The sequence below is a fragment of the Labeo rohita genome, chromosome 17 (genome assembly GCF_022985175.1).
Source record: "Labeo rohita strain BAU-BD-2019 chromosome 17, IGBB_LRoh.1.0, whole genome shotgun sequence".
Lineage (NCBI taxonomy): Eukaryota > Metazoa > Chordata > Actinopteri > Cypriniformes > Cyprinidae > Labeo > Labeo rohita.
Genome location: NC_066885.1, coordinates 16,376,341 through 16,396,137, shown reverse-complemented (window position 1 = coordinate 16,396,137; position 19,797 = coordinate 16,376,341). Strand labels below are relative to the sequence as shown.

Sequence of the window (19,797 nt, the reverse complement as noted above, 5' to 3'; positions counted from 1 at the left end):
AACACTGACACATACCCACAAACGATACACAACAAACATTTAAATGACAAAAATTCTGTTGACTGATTTGATTAAAAACATGAAATAATAGACTAAGGTCTAATACTGTTTTACATCAATGTCTGATTGATGCCCTGAGGCACAGCATATCAATCAAATGCCGAGTTTTGAGATGAAAGGCCTACTTGAGTGACAGCTCGATGATTCCAGTTCTTCATTCGCCCACAACAAACACAGGCAGTGCAAGGGGCATGCAAAAAGAAAGAGGGATGAGGAGGGAAAAAAAGAAAACAAAAGAGAGTGACAATGGTCAACAGAAGAATACGTGAACAGTCATTGCAAACAAAAGCATGGCGCTTTGAATCAAGAGTGAAAAAGCAGAGCCTGGACTGTTACAGGCATCGCAGACATTAATAATCAAGCTTCTGCTGCAAAGGCAATGCGAAACGATGACAGATGTCTCTGTGAAATCAGACGAGGGTTATGCAACATAAGATAATTATGCAAACAAAAGTTTTGAAATGAAACACCTGAGGAGGATTTCGATTATTAAAAACCACACAGCTCTCCCTGTAGGCCATAACAATATGCACCTGTACCAGATGATGGAACAGAAAGATGTGTGCGTACATGAATGCTTGGTCCTTGTGTCTGTCCTTTGAGAGACAAAAATACTGGTCACGTTCCAATTTGCATTCTCTTGTTCACTAAAAGTATGTCCTGTGCATCATTTGCTGATCACAATGTGCGCACTTTTGAGTGTATAGTAGGATAACGCGCCATAGTGTGCTAGTTTGTGACACTGTTAATGCACACTTCCCATCCAAGCAATTTCTGCATACAATGATCTGTAAAGCACTAATGCTGCCTTTAGGTTATGTTGGAATAATGAAGTATTTATGAGGTGAACACTCATTAATGCCACCACAATGTCATAATTGCCAATGAGAAGCTGTGGATTTTCTGCAAGCGATGGGGGGCGTGTTAATTAAACAATTATGATGGAAGGCTCATTATTGATATAAAAAGACTGTGATAAAGCTTGGTAGACAATACTTCTCATAGAGTGTTTTCACAATGCGTCACCAGTCGGCCATAATGGCAGCACTGAACGTAAACAATGCCATTGAATCTAATGAAACTCGCATATTTGCTGATTATTGCTGGTCAAAATGGGAAATTTTTGTCATGTTTTGGGCTGTGCTAATCGGTCGGACCGGGAAAAACATACTATAGACTGCCAAAAGTTATAATAAATTAAGGAGAAGAGTGCCAAAAGCTGTCTGTGGAATAAAAAGGCGTTTGTGGTTGGCCAAACTGAACCAGGATTTCCAGGGCAAGAATCTTGACAACATTCATGTTTGTTTTTATCATTTCCGATCTTAATTAATACTGCTCATACGTATCTTTACCACCTATTGACTTTAGTTTGTCAAAATGTTGCGCCCTTGCCTGCTTACTAAGTCCTTTTCTATATGATTTAGCAGCTTCCACACATTTTTTCCATGGTTTAGACAACATAAATTAGCAGCACAATGTATTCAGTACATCAAATATGCTATCCATGCTGTTTTTTACATTAGAGTATCTCCAAATAACTGACCAAACTGACCAAGTAAGTGCAAACCCTCTATTGACCTTATTCACTAGAGAAACAAGCGCGTCACCATCTTTAAAATATTGTCTCCGTTTGTGCGGCAGCTCTATGTATCTTTATGGCATCACTGTCTAAGAAGAATTTAGCTGGTAAAGTGGATTTATGTATTGTAGAGTTAACAAAAGTTATTGTGAGCATTGTAATATTTCAAGAAAATGTCTTTGTCACAAATTCCGTCTAAGGCCTTCTGTCCGAGTGCCACTAGGGGTCGTTCTTCCATTGCATTGACTCTCCTATTACACAGGCTCCCGGACTACATTTCCCAGGTTCCATTTCACCAATTACACTCTCACCTGTAGCCATTTATACACACTATTTAACACCCACCCAGATCCTTCTCAGATCGCAGAGTGTTGTTTGCGTTTATCTCTCCTAGCGTTAGCATCTTTACGAAACCAGTTCCCTGTTCCAGTGTATAATTCCAAGTTCCTAGCTCTTGTCTAGTTTAGTCATGTCTAGTTTTGCCTGATTACCTGTTTCCTGATCTCCTGCCTGTTCTTGGATTTATCTATCATCTTGTCATTTGTTTGCTCCTTGCTTGGATTAGTGCTTGTTTGTGGATTACACATTTGCCTTGCCCTCTGGATTATGTTCGCCGTCAATTGAGCTATGCCTGTCTTGGATTATACTTTAGTCTTGTTCTCTTTATACCTAATTGCCATTGTCTGAGCCCTTGCCAGATTTATGACCACGTCTTTAAAATAAAGCTTTGCATATGGATCCGCATGTCTCTTGTCTCAGTCACTCCGTTACAGTTTTAACAAATATCAGTAAACCAGATTTTAAAACAAGCAGTTCATTTATAAATCCGTCAGATCACTGTGGAAATACAACCGGTAGACAGAAGACAGCAAACGCAGCGCTAAAAAGGGGCGGGACTAATTAAGGTCAATATAGGCATTTTATGAGTTCAGCGGCTTGTGTGGCAAAACTACATTTCCCATCATTCCCTGTGGCAGCACAAGAACACTAAAATGCATGAACTACTATACCAAAGTCTAAGATTTTATTTATTTAGAAAATATATTTTTTTTTTTTATTCAGTAACGATGTATTAAATTGATCAACTGTTAGATTAAGTACTTTTATATTGTTATAAAATAACATATTAACATCAGTGTGGTTCTTTTGTACTTTCTATTCAGCAAAGAATCCTAAATAAAATTTAATGATTTCCACAAAAAAAAAAATAAATAAATTAAGCAGCACAACTTTTTTCAATAATACAATATCTACAATAATAAGAAATGTTTCTTGAGCATATTAGAGTGATTTCTGGATCATGTGACACTCAAGACTGGAGTAATGGCTAACGAAAATTAAACTTTTGCTCTCAGAAATAAATTACATTTTAAAATACATTCAAATAGAAATCAGTTGTTTTAAACTGTACACATATTTCACAATATTGCTGTATTTTTAATGACTTGGTGAGCATAAGAGACAAAAATAAATAAATCTTACCAACCCCAAAGCTTTGATCGGTAGTGTATCAGTTAATGGACAGTCTTTGCATTTCATTTTCATAAGTTAATGCTAAACGCCCTCACAGAGTGTTTTTACAGTGCGTCATCATATGGCCATATTGGCGACATACCGGGAAATACCGGAAAAACACTTCGGAGCAATATAGACTGAAAAAATGTATAGCAAATCAAGGAGAAGAGTGCAAAACACTGTCTGAGGAACAAAAGGCATTTGTGGTTGGCCAAACTGAACCAGGATTTCCAGGCCAATAATCTTTTTAGGTAATAAACACTTCAACTAAAAAGTTCAACTAAAATAAAATTGTCCAATGTTACTCTTTTATTCTAACCACCTGAATGCACATCATGTCATACACTGTAAAAAAAAATTTGTTGAGTCAACTTAAAATAATTTGTTATCCGGCTGCTCAGTCAACTCAAAAAAAGTTTAGTCAACTTAAAATGTTAAGTTGTACTAAGTAACAACATAGATATTTGAGTTGATTCAACTTAAAAAAATTAAAAAGATTCAAAGCAGCTGGGTAACAAGCCCAGCTTTTAAGTTTAACAAACAAATTTTAACAAACCAACTCAAATATCTAAGTTGTCACTTAGTTCAACTTAATATTTTAAGTTGACTAAACTTGTTTGAGTTGACTGAACTTTAAGGCAGCAGGGTAAAAAATTATTTTAAGTTGACTCAACAAATTGTGTTTTTTTTTTTGTTAGTCGGAACTGCAGGAGGACTTGCGTAATCCCAACTTCACATTCTATACAATATACCGTAGTATGGGTAGTGCATATTAAAATATATAAATTTCTTCTCTTTGCACACTCTTTGCAGACAGCTTTGAAAAGAAAAAACATTTAAAAGCTGTATTTGCTGCTTTTTTTTCCTAATGTAAACAAATAAATTTGTCTAAGGTTCACCTCAGTGTGAACTTAAATGTACCGCCTGCTTCCTCCGCTGTTTTAAATACAAATCAATCATAAAGCAAACGCCAGACAGGGTGCATTATTCTCCATCAAAAAGTCGTCACCTCGGGATCTAATTCGCCTTGTGTTGCGTAACTCTCTAAGGATGCCGTTATTTATGGTGGTGCTCTGTTTCTTTGGGATGGTTGTGCTGAGCTCAAAGCCCGGCAGCGTGCGCAGACAGATCTGATGAACTTGATGTAGCTGATCACGGTAAACTGGTGCTGACAGCCCCTCTGAAAAGCCATATGCCCAGGGGCAAGATGAAAGCTTGGATCCTGCATTTGTGCGTGTGTGCGTACAACACAGTGGAAGTGGGAGGGAAGAGCGTCTGAGTGGGTGAATGTGCTGGTATCATATTCATTTGTAACTTGAGTTGAGTGTGCGGGTTTGAGAGTGTGTGTAATAGTTTGCTTCAAAATAAAAATTCTGAAAAAAAAAAAAAAAAAAATCACATTGAATTAAAAAAAAAATAGACAGGATGAATTATAATGTCATGCCAACTTTTAAATAATGACCCGATTTTCATTTTCAGGTGAACTATTCCTTTAAGCACAAATAATTGTTGAATGCTGTGGCATGCAGGTGTGACAGCAGTTAACATTGGTCAGAGAGATTGTGCTCATCCTCTGTGCAGTGGCGGAAATTGATTGTGAGTTCAATTAAATGCAGACAGGCAGCTCAGTTTAAATCGTTATACGGTCAGAGATTGATCCAGAGCAAAAGCTTCATCCAGTACACCGACTCCAAACCGCACCGGCAGAGAATCACACACCATTGATTCAGTCCCCAACTTTGCCATACCATCACCCGTGTCCAGCGAGCAAAACAGACATGCATGCACAGAATTATAGTGAGGTGCACAAATAAAGATCTAACTCTACTCAAAAGCACTTTATGCTTTAAATACAAATTTAGACTGTAAATATGATAGCAAAGAAATGAACTCTTAGGCTGAGATCAATGAAAGGGTTTGTGTGCTTCACTCTCACGTGTCCCGATCAATATTAATTAGCACCAAAGATTTGCTCCATTACAAGCTCAAATACTATCCCTCACACAAAGCACTCAGACAGTTAAATGTTGCAAGGCTGCAAGTTTAATAGCTATTTGCTATTCTGAACAGGTGTTTGGGGGTACGTAAAAAAAGCTACGCAAAAAATTTTAACCTCAAAGTGTGCTTATATTTTGGATTTAGATTTGTTTATTTGTTGCTGCCTTTCCCCTTGGTGCATTTAAAATAAAATCTGAAGATAGTTATGAGCAGACCCTAGGTAGCAACGTATTAAGATCTCCCCTAGACTATTGAGTTGTAACATCAATGCTTGCTAGGTTTTCTCTGTAATGAGAGCCAGCAGGGTAGTGCAATGCTTTTCTTCAGTTGTTCCTTTCTTAAAGGCATTTTTCATGTCTATTACTAAGCCCACATGGGATAAAAATGTTTTTGGCTTCCCCGTCCCTTGCGTGTTTGTTTATTGTTAAATATTTTGTTTGATCTTATAATGCATTCAGGTCCCCATACAGTAAATTTGTAGTATTCACAACTTGCCTTGTTTTAGCTAATTTAAATCCATTCATCTTAACTGCACCAATTTCCACCTAAATCAGCATAGAAAGCTTGTGCATAAATCCATAGATATTAAACAAATTGAAAAAATAAAATGTGTTTATGAAATGGAGTAACAAACATTAAATGTGGCACAAGAAGTAATTACTTGTATGTACTTCCAGACTTTCTATTTGGATCCTTAGTCAATATTGTGTCAATGAGCAATTGTTCTAGGCTGTTGGTCAGTATGTGTAGACCAAGGCAAATAAAATGATTCAGAATCACTCACTGTACAACACTGATCTGAGATCAGACTTGCTGCCACTAGAATGCTACACAGTCTTACAAAAAACAATTAACATAGTCATTTTAAATTTTAAAAAATCACATTAAAGAAGTTCACTTCCAAAACAAAGATTCACATTTAATGTGCTCATCCCCTTGTTATCCATATTCTGTTATATGTCTTTCTTTCTTCAGTCGTAAGGAAATTATGTTTTTTGAGGAAAACATCTCAGCATTTTGCTCCATATAATGGACTGGTATGGTGCCCCGATTTTGAACTTCCAAAATGCAGTTTAAATGCAGCTTCAAACGATCCCAAATGTGGTTGTAAATGATCCCAGCCGAGAAAGAAAGACGATTTTTTTAATAAATAAAATAATAGTTTATATACTTTTTTAATGCCAAACGCTTGTCTTGTCTTACTCTGCCTGGACTGTTTTTGTTCCGGTTCATGACAGTTAGGGTATGTCAAAAAACTCCCATCTCATGTTCTCCCTCAACTTCGAAATCATCCCATATCACTATTTTACCTTTTTTGTTAAAGGTGTTTGATCTTCTTTGCATGTTCACTTTGCAAAGACTGGGTCGGTACTTCTGCAGCGATGTAGGATGATTTTGAAATGATTTTTGAAGCTGAGGGAGAAAATACGATTGGAGATTTTCAACATACCCTAACTGTCTTGAGCCAGAATACACAGAGTTCAGGGAGAGCAAGGCAAGACGAGCATTTGAGATTAAAAAGTATTTTATTTTTTAATGAAAATAACCGATCGTTTCACTAGATAAGACCTTTCTTCCTCAGCTGGGATCATTTACAACCGCATTTGAGATCGTTTGAAGCTGCATTTAAACTGCATTTTGGAAGTTCATGACAAGGGGGTGAGTACATTATATGTGAATCTTCGTTTTTGTAAGCAGATTGTAAAAGCATCAACACTGTGACGCTATCAATGCATTGTTTCCTTCACGTGTTATCGTGTCAAGTCGCGTTTACTGCTGGGAAACTCCAGAAGCAGGTAGGCCGTAAACTTTAAGATTAAAAAAATTCATTCAGAATTCATAAAAGGTGTGTAAAATTGATGAAAATACCTAAATGAACAATGTATAAGAAGACAGAACTTCTTTTCTGCAATGTCTAAATCCAATGGGAAAAAATCCTATTGCCTTTTGGCTGAGGAAACCAGGGTGACGCTAACTTCTAGGTCGGCCTACAAAAAATATATATTTTTGACTGTATTTGTAATGTCTTTCTGTTCACTTGCAAATTCCTTAACTTGACACATCTTACATAACGTACACGTTCCTCTCTCTGAATTATTGCAGTCTGCTGCTTTATGTAAACACATTCTATATATATACCTCCTTGCTTTAAACATTGTGAGAAACAAGTAATAAACTTCAGCATACTGGAAAACCAGAGAAAAACAATGTCATAACAGACATTTCGATCCGATAATTGATTAATTCTTTTTCATGTTTGTGTGTGTGTGTTGTACTGACCTCGTCCACATTCTCAAAGGCGTTGATGACATCATAAGGCAGACAGGACAACAAGTCAATCACAAACCAGGTTTTCAAGTAATTCATGCGAATCAGTTTTGGGTCTGATATCACTTCCCCGGCCGGGCCCACGAACGTGGTGTGGAAATTCAGTACAATGTCTACCAAAAAGATCACATCCACAATGCTGTCCACAACCAGCCAGGTGACGTTGTTCTGCTTGGTTTTAAACGAGACATTGTAGGGCACCATGATGGCGGTGTAGAAGGTGAGAATGAGGATCACCCAGTCCCAGGTGGTTTTAAAGGCACAGTAGTGCAGGATGATGTGAGGAGGGGTCTTGGGCGTCTCTTGTTTGTACTGGGGCAGGATGTCTGAGCCCAGCTGGAGAACCTGTGTGTGAGAAAGACAAAGAGAGAGACAGCGGATGGTCATTTATCTGAGTGGAGAGGAAGAGCAATGACCCGTCTTGGCTTACAGGAGACTCACCTCAAAGAAAAATCACATCCTGTAAAACATGTCATCTTGTCTGTTTAACAGATACAGATGAAGCTTTGTCACTGACTAAAATTTTTAATGGACATTTTGGATAAACCATCCTAGAATAAATGTATGTTAAAAGGTTAGCCCACCAAAAAATGAAAATTCTGTCATTAATTAGTCACCCTCATGTCATTCCAAACCCGTAAGACCTTTGTTCACCCTTGGAACACAAATTAAGATATTTTTTTATGAAATCCAAGAGGGTTTTGACCCTCCACAGACAGCAACACAACTACCACGTTTAACGCACAGAAAGGTAGTATCGTTAAAATAGTCAATGTAACATCAGTGGTTCAACCATGATGTTATGAAGCTACGAGAATACTTTTGTACTTTTGTAAGGAAACAAAAATAATGACTTTATTTAACAATTTCTACTCTTCCGTGTCAGTCTAGAGTACACAACACCAAATGTGTTTAATGACAGAATTCAATGACGGAATTTAACTTTTTGGGTGAACTAGCCCTTTAACATTATATATTATTGTAGAATGAATATCCAAAAAAATGTTATAGATGTTACCTTGAGGATTTAGTTTCATTTAATCAACATTAAGAAGTTTCAATTAATTAAATTGAATGTTTATGACGAGTCGGCTGCCTCCCCCCTAATTATCATCATCCCGTCCCTTAATCGCCACCCTTCACCAGGCTCCCGACGGGAGTGGGCGTGCAAGAGAGGAGGGGCGCCAAAACAGGCAGGTCTGGCGGCGTGTGATGAGGCAAACCTGCCGCAAATGAAGCCTCATCACCGCCGCTGTTGAAATGGCGAGCGCGCCTTTCCTCGGGAGACTTGTCTCTTCCCCGTGCATGCACACTGGTGTCCTCGTGGGTCCAGGAACGGAGCGTTGAGGGAACGAGCGCCGTTGAAGTGACGAGCTGCCGGACCTGCATCCATGAGACGGCTGACGGGCCAGGATGCCGGGCCGTTTAATCTCCAGGAAGTGCCCTGAGCCAAGGTGGACGAAGCCACTAGATCAGGGATGTCAAACTTAGTTCCTGGAGGGCCGCAGCCCTGCAGAGTTTTGTTTCACCCTTGCTCCAACACACATACTATGCAGTTTTCAATTAAGCCTGAAAGACTTGATTAGTTGGATCAGGTGTGTTTAATTAGGATTCCATCTAAACTCTCCAGGGCTGCGGCCCTCCAGGACTGGAGTTTGACACCCCTGCGCTAGATGAAGCCGCTGCCCATCGCGCCACGGGCCTCAGCGGGAAGCGAGTGCGGCCGCCAGACTCCGCCCCCTTTTTGGAAACTTTTGTTTATTTTATGTTTAATAAAAGCCTCTCCGAGGCCTGACATCACACCCACTGTGTCTGTCGTTTGCTCCTCCCACCACAATGTTAAATAATGTTAATTTATATGTATTTTTACAGTAAATTTTAGGTCCAGATACCACATGAAAAAATCCCAAACACAAATGTATACATTTCATTTAAACAAATGCATATTAATGTTTTAACTGATTTCATATAAATAATTTAAAATTTGCTCATTTGCATTAATTTCTAGTACAAAAATCTAAACACTGGATGAAGTCAGTTTCAAAATTCTTATTTAATTTTTTTGACATATTTGAGTCAAACGTTTTTACAGAGGGAGTTTTGGGTATGTCATTTTTGTCACTCCATAATTCTGAAAATACTTAGAACAGACAGAAAACAAAGTATTTTCAAAATTTTGGGGGGAATAAAATGTTGGATATAATCAAGCAAATTATATATGAACAAATCCCTCATAATCCCCTTATAAACAGAAATACAAATGTCAAGTCTGGTGTGTATAAGAGCTACTGAAGTGGAGATTTATGGTTCAGTATAGGAGAAAAAAACTTATTTTGAGAAAAGGGCCTTTAAAAATATGTACTGTAATTGAGATCTATTGACACAAATAGATAAAGTGCTGTAAAAGAAACACTTAAGAGTGTCTTTGTGATGTTTTCTTTCCACTAGTCCACTAGAAAAAACAAAAATTTGAAATTTTTGCCTGCAGTGTCTCCTCTTAAATATATTAATTAAATTTTTCATTATTTACATATAATTTATTAATACATGTCTCTGGGATAATTCTTAATTCTGATTGGCCGATCGTGACATTCAGCTTTGAAATATTTCTGAATAATGGCCATTGTCAATGGCAATACTGTATAGTAGTCTCTCTGCTATCTCTGCAATTAATATAATAAAAAAAGTAAAAATAACTTAATATATAATTTATTTAATTATGTAGTCATACAAATACACTGGACTGTACATTCTCCCTTTACTTATTTATTGTAAATGACTGGCTGGAGCAGATTATATACTGTAGTGAGTTTATATTGATCATATTATATTGTTATTTATTGTCTGCTGTCACCTTGGATCATACAGAAACCAATCTGGCAGCTCCATTGAATGGGATATTGGTATAATTAGCTAGGCCTAGAATAAAATGTAACTGAACGTATCATATGTTCCAGCTGAATTCATTATAGAGACTTTTTTGGCCCCTATATTTACAATTCTGGGTCTTTTCTTCACATTTAGAGGCACTTTTATTCCAAATTCATGTTAATTCCTGATTCTGGTTTGTAGACTATTCAAAAATGCCCCGTATATCTTATTAATCTCCCTGCAGGAAGAGTCTGTGTACTGGAAACACACAGTGTGAGAGGATAGCCGCCCTAGTGTTAGTTTGATCTTTGACACGGATGGATGCAAACAACATGCTGATGCACAATCACAGGCGTAAAATGAAACATATCAGACTGACACACACAGAGACGTACCTCCGCAAGGCGCGAGTGTTTATGTACATTCTCTCCTTTATGTACGGTGGGCTGCAGTTGTTGCAGGACCCCTCTACTGCTGGTCAGAGCCCTGGTTAGACGAGCAAACTTCCCCCAGCCTGAACACAGATATGACACACATTAAACATTCACTCTCTAATGTACTGATGTATATATACAACATCACGTACCTTTAGAGGAGTCATCTTCGATTGGCTGTTTGAATGCTGTGATGTCACTAAACGTACACAGGAAGAGCACAACCTTCTCCTGTTCGTTTCGTATAGGTGCTATTTTCACAAAAAACCAAACCGGCATTCCTGGAAAAACACGACCACGTACATTTATACATGCTGTAAATCTGTGACAGATAGCATGTCAGGAAAAAAAAAAAGAAGTTATTTTCTATTAAAGAATAAAACGGTCTTGTCTCTGTTTTACAGATTTATGCATATTCATTAATATATTAGCATAACAAATTTATGCACCAGGATTGCTGTGTTCCTGCTCCGAGTTCTCACAGCTCAGTTGTGTGTGCATCTATGTGTGTATGTGTGTGTGCATTGCTCACTGTTTTTCTTGTACATCAAGATTTCAAACGAGTTCATCTCATAGTTCTCGAAAGTCAGCCGAACTTTCTCACACGTGTCTTTATCTGTGAGCTCTCCATACATGAAGCTGAGAGAGAAAAGAAATGTAAATCACAATCAGAGACAGTTTTCAAGCAGTGAGAATTTTGTTTCACTATAAAGTTTGACATAAAAAAAATACATTCTGTCATCATTAATTCATGTTATTCTAAATCCATTTAACTGTTTTTTCTGTAGAACACAGGAGACGTTTATCAGAATGATGATGCTGCTCTTTTGAATAAAATACAACTGTATTTAAAATACAAAAAGTATTCTTGTAGCTTCATAAAATTACTATTTTATCGATGTCCTTACTACCTTTATGGGCCTTGAACATGGTAGTTTCATTGCTGTCTATGCAGGGTCAAAAAGCTCTTGGATTCATCAAAAATATCTTATTTGTGTTACGAACATGAACGAAGGTCTTACGGGTTTGGAACGGCATGAGGTTGAGTAAGTAATGACAGAATTTTCATTTTTGGGTGAACTAAGACTTTTTTAACTATAATGGGTGGATAATGGGTGGGTCTGTTGCTCAGAGGAATTTTTTAAGTCATGATGGGCAGAGAAAATCAAAGTTTTTTGAAAACTAGTCCAGTTTTGCTGTAATGAGAGAGGAAGAGAAGGCGGAATGATACATGTGAGAGACTCTACAAATGTATTTCTCTTTGAAACATCTGGAGCTGTAATGTTAATGAGCTTGTCTTGTGTTTGGCATATCAAGGAAAAGTAAGAGTTCAAAGCTTTCTGGCTTAACAACTAAACTACAACCCCACAGAAGGCAGCCACTTTCACCCTTACAACTCCATTTCTGACACTTAGCATCTGCAAAAACTGCCTCATAGGAAATTATTAAAATTACAGAAAGTGTATGTAACAGAATACATGCTTACAAATTAATTTATGTTATTCAGCTGTGTTCACACACTAGCATTTAACCCTTTAACTGTCACTCCCTATCTTGAACATAGACAAGAAAATGCACTAGCCAAAGTTAAATTTTTGTAATTCATGAGCGAAAACATTTTGTAATATGATTTTGATGTACAATTTCCATGGTAATGCAATGTCTGATTTTAAAATGGTTTTCAAAGGATGAATTCTGAGATTTTAAGTTTTCAGTTGATATATAATTTCTTAAGATGTCTATTGCGTGATAGGGGAAAAGACAACGAGGAAAATCTTTTGTGCCAAAGGTCAGAACTTCTTATAAGGTTGAGATTTTGACGTGCACTCTTGTCATAAATTAATCTTTTACTTTTCCAACACAAAAGACTGGTAAAATAAATGTTTAGGAGTCTTAGACCTTCCCAACGATATATAGTTTTTCATGATTAGATTAGGATTTATTTGTAATGGTGAAGTAAACTTAGGTGTCCTACAGAGGGGACGTTGACAGTTGAAGGGTTAAAACCTTGTGATTTTTTTAATGTTTTTGAAGAAAACTCCAAGTTCATGTTCACCAAGGCTGTATTTATTTGACCCAAATTTAAAGTGTTTTATGTTTTACTGTATTTAAAAATGCAATGTATTGCTTTGATGACAAAGCTGAATTTTCAAGTCATCACTCCAGTCTTCACTGTCACAAGGTCCTTTAGAAATCATTCTAATGTGCTGATTTGGTGCTTATAAAATAGTTGTGGAAACTGCGACCCATTTTTTAGAATTCTGTGATGAATAGAAATTTCAAAAGGACAGCATTTATTTGAAATACTGTACTGCAACTTTTGAATAATGCATTCTTACTAAATAAAAGTATTAATTTCTTTTTTTTTAACCTACTTGCTGAAAAATATTTATTATTATTTAATTATTTTGCACTCTAGCTACCCATATTCCTCTCTACACAGTGTATAGTGTAGTACTATATACTGTACTGTATTGTATTGCATAATGTAATACAATATTGTACTGTATGTATACTGGATTGTATTGTGGGCATACTTCATTACAAACAATATTGTACTATCTTGTATACTGTGTTATCTAATACAGTATTTAATACTGTAAACAGTAAATTTAATGTACACTGAATTCAAGTGCATTTCTACAAGAACTTACGGTTCTATAAATGTGATCAATATGATGAAAATAGTACATCTATGCATGAAGTCTGATACCTGCAAGTGCTGCTTTTCTGCATGACCTCAGCACGGTGGTAGCCGGACAGCTTACAAAAGCCATCATTACTGTAAACGATGGGCCAGTCAACGATCTGGGCATTTCCCAACACAAAGTTTGTGTCTGTGAAAAGAGCACAGGAGGGTATGGGGAGGAAACAGGTGAGAGGAACCAGGCACAAAGTCAACGCTAAGAAAACTAAAGGTCAGTCGCTATGATAATGTCACATGAGGCAGGATGGGAGAACACTGTCACGGCAGCCGAAAGCCACTGATCTGATGTTTATGACAACACTGAGAGTTTCAGCTTCATTTTTACTGGTCTGTACCCAAGTTATGCACAGTAGTCTTACATTAGAGTACAACCCCATTCAAACTAAAATAACCAGTTTATCTCTAAATGTTTCTTCTGACATCTTCTTATCCAGATGCAGTTTCCTGACTAGGTTTTTTCTTGTTGAAATGAACAGACAGAAATGGTAGTCTCACAGCCCACAAACCACCCACAGACTGTTGTGATCCATTCTGCATTTAAAATGAGAAAGCTCTAACTGAAAAACATTGGTTTAAATATAATTAACCAGCTTTACTGTAATTAATGGAAGTCAGAGTGCATGGGTTTGTGTTTGAAAGTCTAAGAAATAACTAACCGCTGGTTGTAATATAAAATCTTTTAAGGTATTCAAGAGTTTTGTTTGAGACACTTATAGGCAAGTAATTAAGATACACTTGATTAAACCTATATATTCCACCTAAACTATCACTGTTATCAATATCAATTTTAAAAATAAAATAAAAACTTGTCTTATGTATCCCACCAAAATAAACAGCCGTGTTTCGGTTATATGCATGTATCCCGTTCCTGTAGTTTTTGGCAAGTATAAGCTGAAATGTGAAAGCTTATATTTTACCGTTCAAAAGTTTGGGCCTTAAATTAAATACTTTTATGCAGCTAAGATAGATTTATCAAAAAACAGACATGGTAAATAATGTTACAAAAGATTTCTTTTTTCAAATAAATGCTCTTCTTTAGAACTTTCTATTCATCAAAGAATCCTGAAAAAAGTTTGCTGGTTTCACAAAAATATTAACTGTTTTCAACATTGATATTAATAAGAAATGTTTCTTGAGCATCGAATCAGCATATTAGAATGATTTCTTATTAGAAGTATCATGTGATACTGAAGACTGAAGTAATGACTACTGTAAATTCAGCTTTGCGTCACAGGAATAAATTACATTTAAAGTATATCAAAATTGAAAACAGTTATTTATACATTGCAAAAATATTTTACAATATTACTGGTATTTTCAATCAAATATATACAGACTTTGCAAGCAAAGAATCCTGCTAACCCCAAACTTTTGAACGGTAGTGTGTCATATCAAAATTCTTGCTGAACAAAATGAACTTCTTTGACATCCATATTACTGTGAGAAAGTAGCTAAAGCAAACAACCTGATACCCCAGCATCTTCACAAAACTTTCAACCACTCTGCTAATGTCTCTTATTAATCTTTTTATTGTTCAAATGCACAGGAGTCCTTGCAGACAGAGTCATTTAGTGTTGTTCTGGAATATCACAATCATTCTCAATTAGCCTAAACTGGAACTTCTACTCCTTTGTGTATTGTCCAAAAGTCTGTGTTGAAAACTCTCTGTGCTAGGGTCATCTGTAATGGGCTCCATCTCTGTAACCTTGCTTTAACCTTTCCTCTGATGTCTGTCAATGTTAGTGTGTTTGTGGCTAGCGTGTTAAGCAGCCTATCAGGCTGATTAGCTGACAGTAGTGATTTAGTGGCTGCTGAGTAAGGCAGTAGCACTTTTAACAAAGTGTATCTCAAAGCTTGAGCAAGCTCACGGTAACACTATACAACCTGTAATCCGAGATAAAAGAATTAGAATCTGTAGTCTGTCACAAATGAGGGACAGTGAAGGCCTTTCCAGTATTTAAAAGCAAGAAACTGCCCTTATGTAAGCGGTGTCCTTACGTAATATGTAAACCACAAACAGCATCATGACTTTCATCGGTCTTGGTACCTTTTATCTACGTATCTACATACAGTAAAGTTCATAAAATGAAGAATTTTCTGTAATCAGTGTCACAGATTTGCTTGTTTGTTTACCTCAGCATTTTTTTAACCCTGTTTATTTCGAGTTTTGAATTCCAAACTTTTGACCCACACTGTATATAAAAATTGCAATCAGTTATATATATACAGTGTTGGGGAAAGTTGCTTTAAAAAGTAATGCATTACAATAAAACAGTAACTAATTGCATTATTTAGTTACATTTCATAGAAAGTAATGCATTGCACTGCCAGTCAAAAGTTTGAACAGTAAGATTTTTCATGTTTTTTAAAGAAGTCTCTTCTGCTCACAAAGCTTGCATTTATTTGATTCAAAGTACAGAAAAACAGTAACATTTTGAAATATTTTTAATATTTAAAATAACTGTTTTCTATTTGAATATATTTCTGTGATTTCAAAGCTGAATTACTCCAGTCTTCAGTGTCACATAATCCTTCAGAAATCATTCTAATATGCTGATTTGCTCTTTAAAAAACATTTTTTTATTATTATTATAAGCAATATTTAAAACAGTTCAGTACATTTTTTCAGGATTCTTTGATAAATAGAAAAATCCAAAGATTTATCTGAAATAAAAAGCATTTATATGAAATAATAAGCTTTTGCAGCATTATACACTATACCATTCAAAAGCTTGGAATCAGTATAATTTTTTATTTTCTGGAAAAGAAATGATAGAAATGATACTTTTATTTAGCAAGAATGCCTTATATCGATAAAAAGTGATGATAAAGACATTCATAATGTTACTATTTCAGATAAATACTGTTTTTCTGAACTTTCTGTTCATCAAAGAAACCTGAAAAAAATCTGCTCAGCTGTTTTCAACATTATAATAATAATAATTTTAAAATATATTCAAATAGAAAACAGTTATTTAAAAAAAAAAAAAAAAATTCAAAATTTTACTGTTTTTGCTGTACGTTGGATCAAATAAATGCAGACTTCTTTAAAAACATTACAAATCTTACTGTTCAAAAACTTTTGACTGGTAGTGTATGTTACGTTTGTGTCGCGTTTTGTCACCTGGGCTGGGATTGCTTATTTATTTTTAATAACTAAAAACCCAAAAGTTATATTTTTGTTGACTGTAAAAGCTCTTTCACACCAAAAGTGAAATTAATAAGCCTCAGGCTTAAGCAAGTGTCTTTGATCTACACCTCGCTCTTAATTTCTCTCAATGTGGGACAGGAGAGGTATCAGTGAATAAATGGGGAAAAAAAAGTAACTTGCATTACTTATTTGAAAAAGTAACTCGATACTTTCTTGTAAATGTAAAAGTAATGCATTACTTTACTAGTTACTTGAAAAAGTAATCTGATTACATAACTTTTACATTCCCCCCAACATCGTATATATTTATATTTCATTATAAAACATGTCCTTCACCTCATTCAGACATAATAACATGAATGGCAACATTTTTCACTTTGCACATATGACGGAAACACAGACAGACATTTCATCTTTCTATGGCTAATGCTTGTGAAGGGTAAATGTGAAATGAGCAATGCGGAAGGGCAGCATCAGAATCAGAAGTGAAGGGAAACTCAGATCTATGATATCAATTGATTTAAGAGCATGGTGGTGGATTTGCCACAGAGCACAGTTCTCCTCTACTGAGCATGAACACGGGAAGTTCACTCCACACACTGAAACAAACACACACATGTGGACTCACACGCACCACTATGGAGGAAAAACGTTCCATGCCAACATTTGTTATTTTACAGCAAGTGCTGTCAGCGCTGAATGAGGACCAGGGAGCAACATCTGCATGGTTATTTTCACCAGCTTTGAAATATCAACAGCACTGTTAAACCAGTTTAACACTAAACCCCAAAAGAGTTTAATCAGGCTTTTCATTCAAATTCAGACTATCAGTTTGTAAATTAACAAAAATTGCTATAGAACAATATTTCATGGCGAAAAGGAACTAGAAAGAGAGAGAGAAAGGGAGGGAGGGAAGGAAAGACAGAAAGCAAAAGATAGAGAAAGAGAGAAGGAGAGATAATGGAGGGATGGAAGAGGTTAAAGCACAAGTGTTCTGCTCAGTGAGGTTTATACCTGTGTGTCTATGTGATAATGTCCAAACTGGAAGTTAAAGGAAACAGAAAAAGAGTTAAAATAATACACAAACACCATAGAGGAAGAGGAATTTATCCTCCTGTTCTTCTTCTCCAAGGCAGCCAGTAACCCTACATGGCCAAGCAGGTCATACATCAGTGTTTTCACTTAGTAAAAATCCTACCTAAATAAAAAGTACATCTTTTTGATGTTTTTAAAGGCACAGGCAGAGGTTGTGTCCACTGGGCAGTTGTGAACATCTGATGTTCGATTAGTTTTAAATGACCATATGCATGCATGAAACTGCATGAATAAGAAAAGCGGTCCTGATGGATAAACATCAATAAGAGAGATCTTTGATTCTATTTTAAGGAGCTTACAGAGGGTGCAAGAACACAGTCTGGTCTCACAGATAGTGCTGGTGAAGATCCTCAGCCAGTTTTCAACCTTTCAGCACTCTTAAATATTAATTGCTATTAAATATTAATTTAACCTAAAGTTGTTCTCTATCCCACAAAGCATGCTGATGGAAGGATGTATGAGAACAAGTCTAACAGGGAATAGAGCAGCACTTGCTGTCACGCAGAGAATATGGAATAACATCTCAATGTTACTGCAGCCTCTTTTTTAAGTATTTTACTTCTTTTAAATATTCTCATAATTTTTAAAGCCTACTATACAAATATAAATACATTTTATATATAGCCTATTTATAGGCTATATAATAAAAAAATACTAAAAAAACGATTTGCACTGATAGAACGGTATATTTAACGTTTGTTCCTATATTCAGATAAAAAAAAAAGAATTAGACGAATTCACTACAGAATGCACCTGCATAACATTTTTTTCTGCCTAAAATGACACCTCTAACTTTCTAGTTCGTGTAGTTATTTAAGTATTTTGTCAAAAGTATGTTATCTCTATGTAAAGGTTTCTTCTTAGTCTCTTACTCGTGTACCCAAAAGTTTGTTTTTTCTTTGTTTTATCTGCGACACTACCGCGGATAGTCTTTTTGTATGTGCGCTGCTTTGGATGTGGCGGTGCGTCTTACCGTTAGACCGTCGGACAATATTTTCCAGAAAAGTGTTTTGTGGGGCCACTAGTCCTCTGCGTCCCCCGGCCATCACAGCGGGTCATGCGCTCCAGTGAGAGCCCGGACCGGTCAGCATAAAGTACCCGCACACGTCTCCGGTGTGTCTGTCGTCCACATGCCGCTGCCGCATCCAGTGATGTGTGGACCCGGGGCTCTCCTCACGCTCTCCTCTCTCCTCCACCCCACTGAGCCTCCGCGAACGGCTTAAACTGGCGAAACAGCGCCATCTATTGACTCGTGTGAGGTATAGGTGTTCCAATGTGAGTCAAAAGATGGCGCTGATTCGTCGTAGTAGACGTTTGTTGAACGTAATAAAATTCCAATTCCAGTCTCTTATTGCCATCTGCTGGTGTGTGTGCTATTTCTTCGAACACTTTTTGTTTTTGCAAACAAAGGAGTTTAAAGAGATGGTTCGCCCTAAAATGAAAATTCTGATCATTTACTCACCCTCAAGTTGTTCCATACCTTTATTCACTTCTGTCTTCTGTTGAACATAAAAGAAGATATTTTGAAGAATGTGGGTGACCAAACAGTTGCTGGTCGCCATTGACTTCCAAATATGGAAGTTAAAGGCTTGAAATGGTAGTTCTCTAAATGTTTAGAAATATATATATAAGCAAACAAGCAAATGTTAAAAATGTCCTTTAAGTCGTATTACTTTTCACAGGAGAATCTCCAGTTCGGTTAAATTCAGTGCCATGTCATCTTCAAAACAATACATATGTGTCATAAAACACAAATCTCCAGTTGACTGCAGTCAATTGATGTTTGACCATGTTGGTGTTGTCACCTAAAACAGCAGCAATTTGGGTTCTTGCACAACATGGGTTTGGCCATTAATCTCAAAAACATAAAAATAATGAGATTCCAAAACAGACCTAGTAGCCGAGACCACAAATATAGCTTCAAGCTAGGTAACAAGTCCCTAGAACATACTCAAAACTACCCGTGTATAAATATCAGCAACACCACAAAAAACGTCAACAAGGCTGTAGCTGTCGTCAGAGACATGGCACAAAGGGCATTATGTAGCAAAACTGAGAC

At 36.5% G+C, this 19,797-nt stretch overlaps 1 protein-coding gene across 1 annotated transcript in view; it reads right to left on the bottom strand.

Moving 5' to 3' along the window:
• Positions 1-18,877, bottom strand: part of kcnh1a (potassium voltage-gated channel, subfamily H (eag-related), member 1a) — a 47,694-nt gene extending 28,817 nt beyond the window's left edge. The window contains exons 1-8 of the mRNA XM_051133300.1: positions 18,712-18,877; positions 17,658-17,684; positions 13,499-13,622; positions 11,318-11,424; positions 10,938-11,066; positions 10,747-10,865; positions 7,433-7,825; positions 186-212 (exon numbers count right to left, since the gene is read on the bottom strand). Coding sequence (XP_050989257.1) covers positions 186-212; positions 7,433-7,825; positions 10,747-10,865; positions 10,938-11,066; positions 11,318-11,424; positions 13,499-13,622; positions 17,658-17,684; positions 18,712-18,784 — 999 coding nt within the window. The 5' untranslated portion in view covers positions 18,785-18,877. The remainder of the gene's footprint in view (positions 1-185; positions 213-7,432; positions 7,826-10,746; positions 10,866-10,937; positions 11,067-11,317; positions 11,425-13,498; positions 13,623-17,657; positions 17,685-18,711) is intronic.
• Between the last annotated feature and the right edge of the window lie 920 nt (positions 18,878-19,797).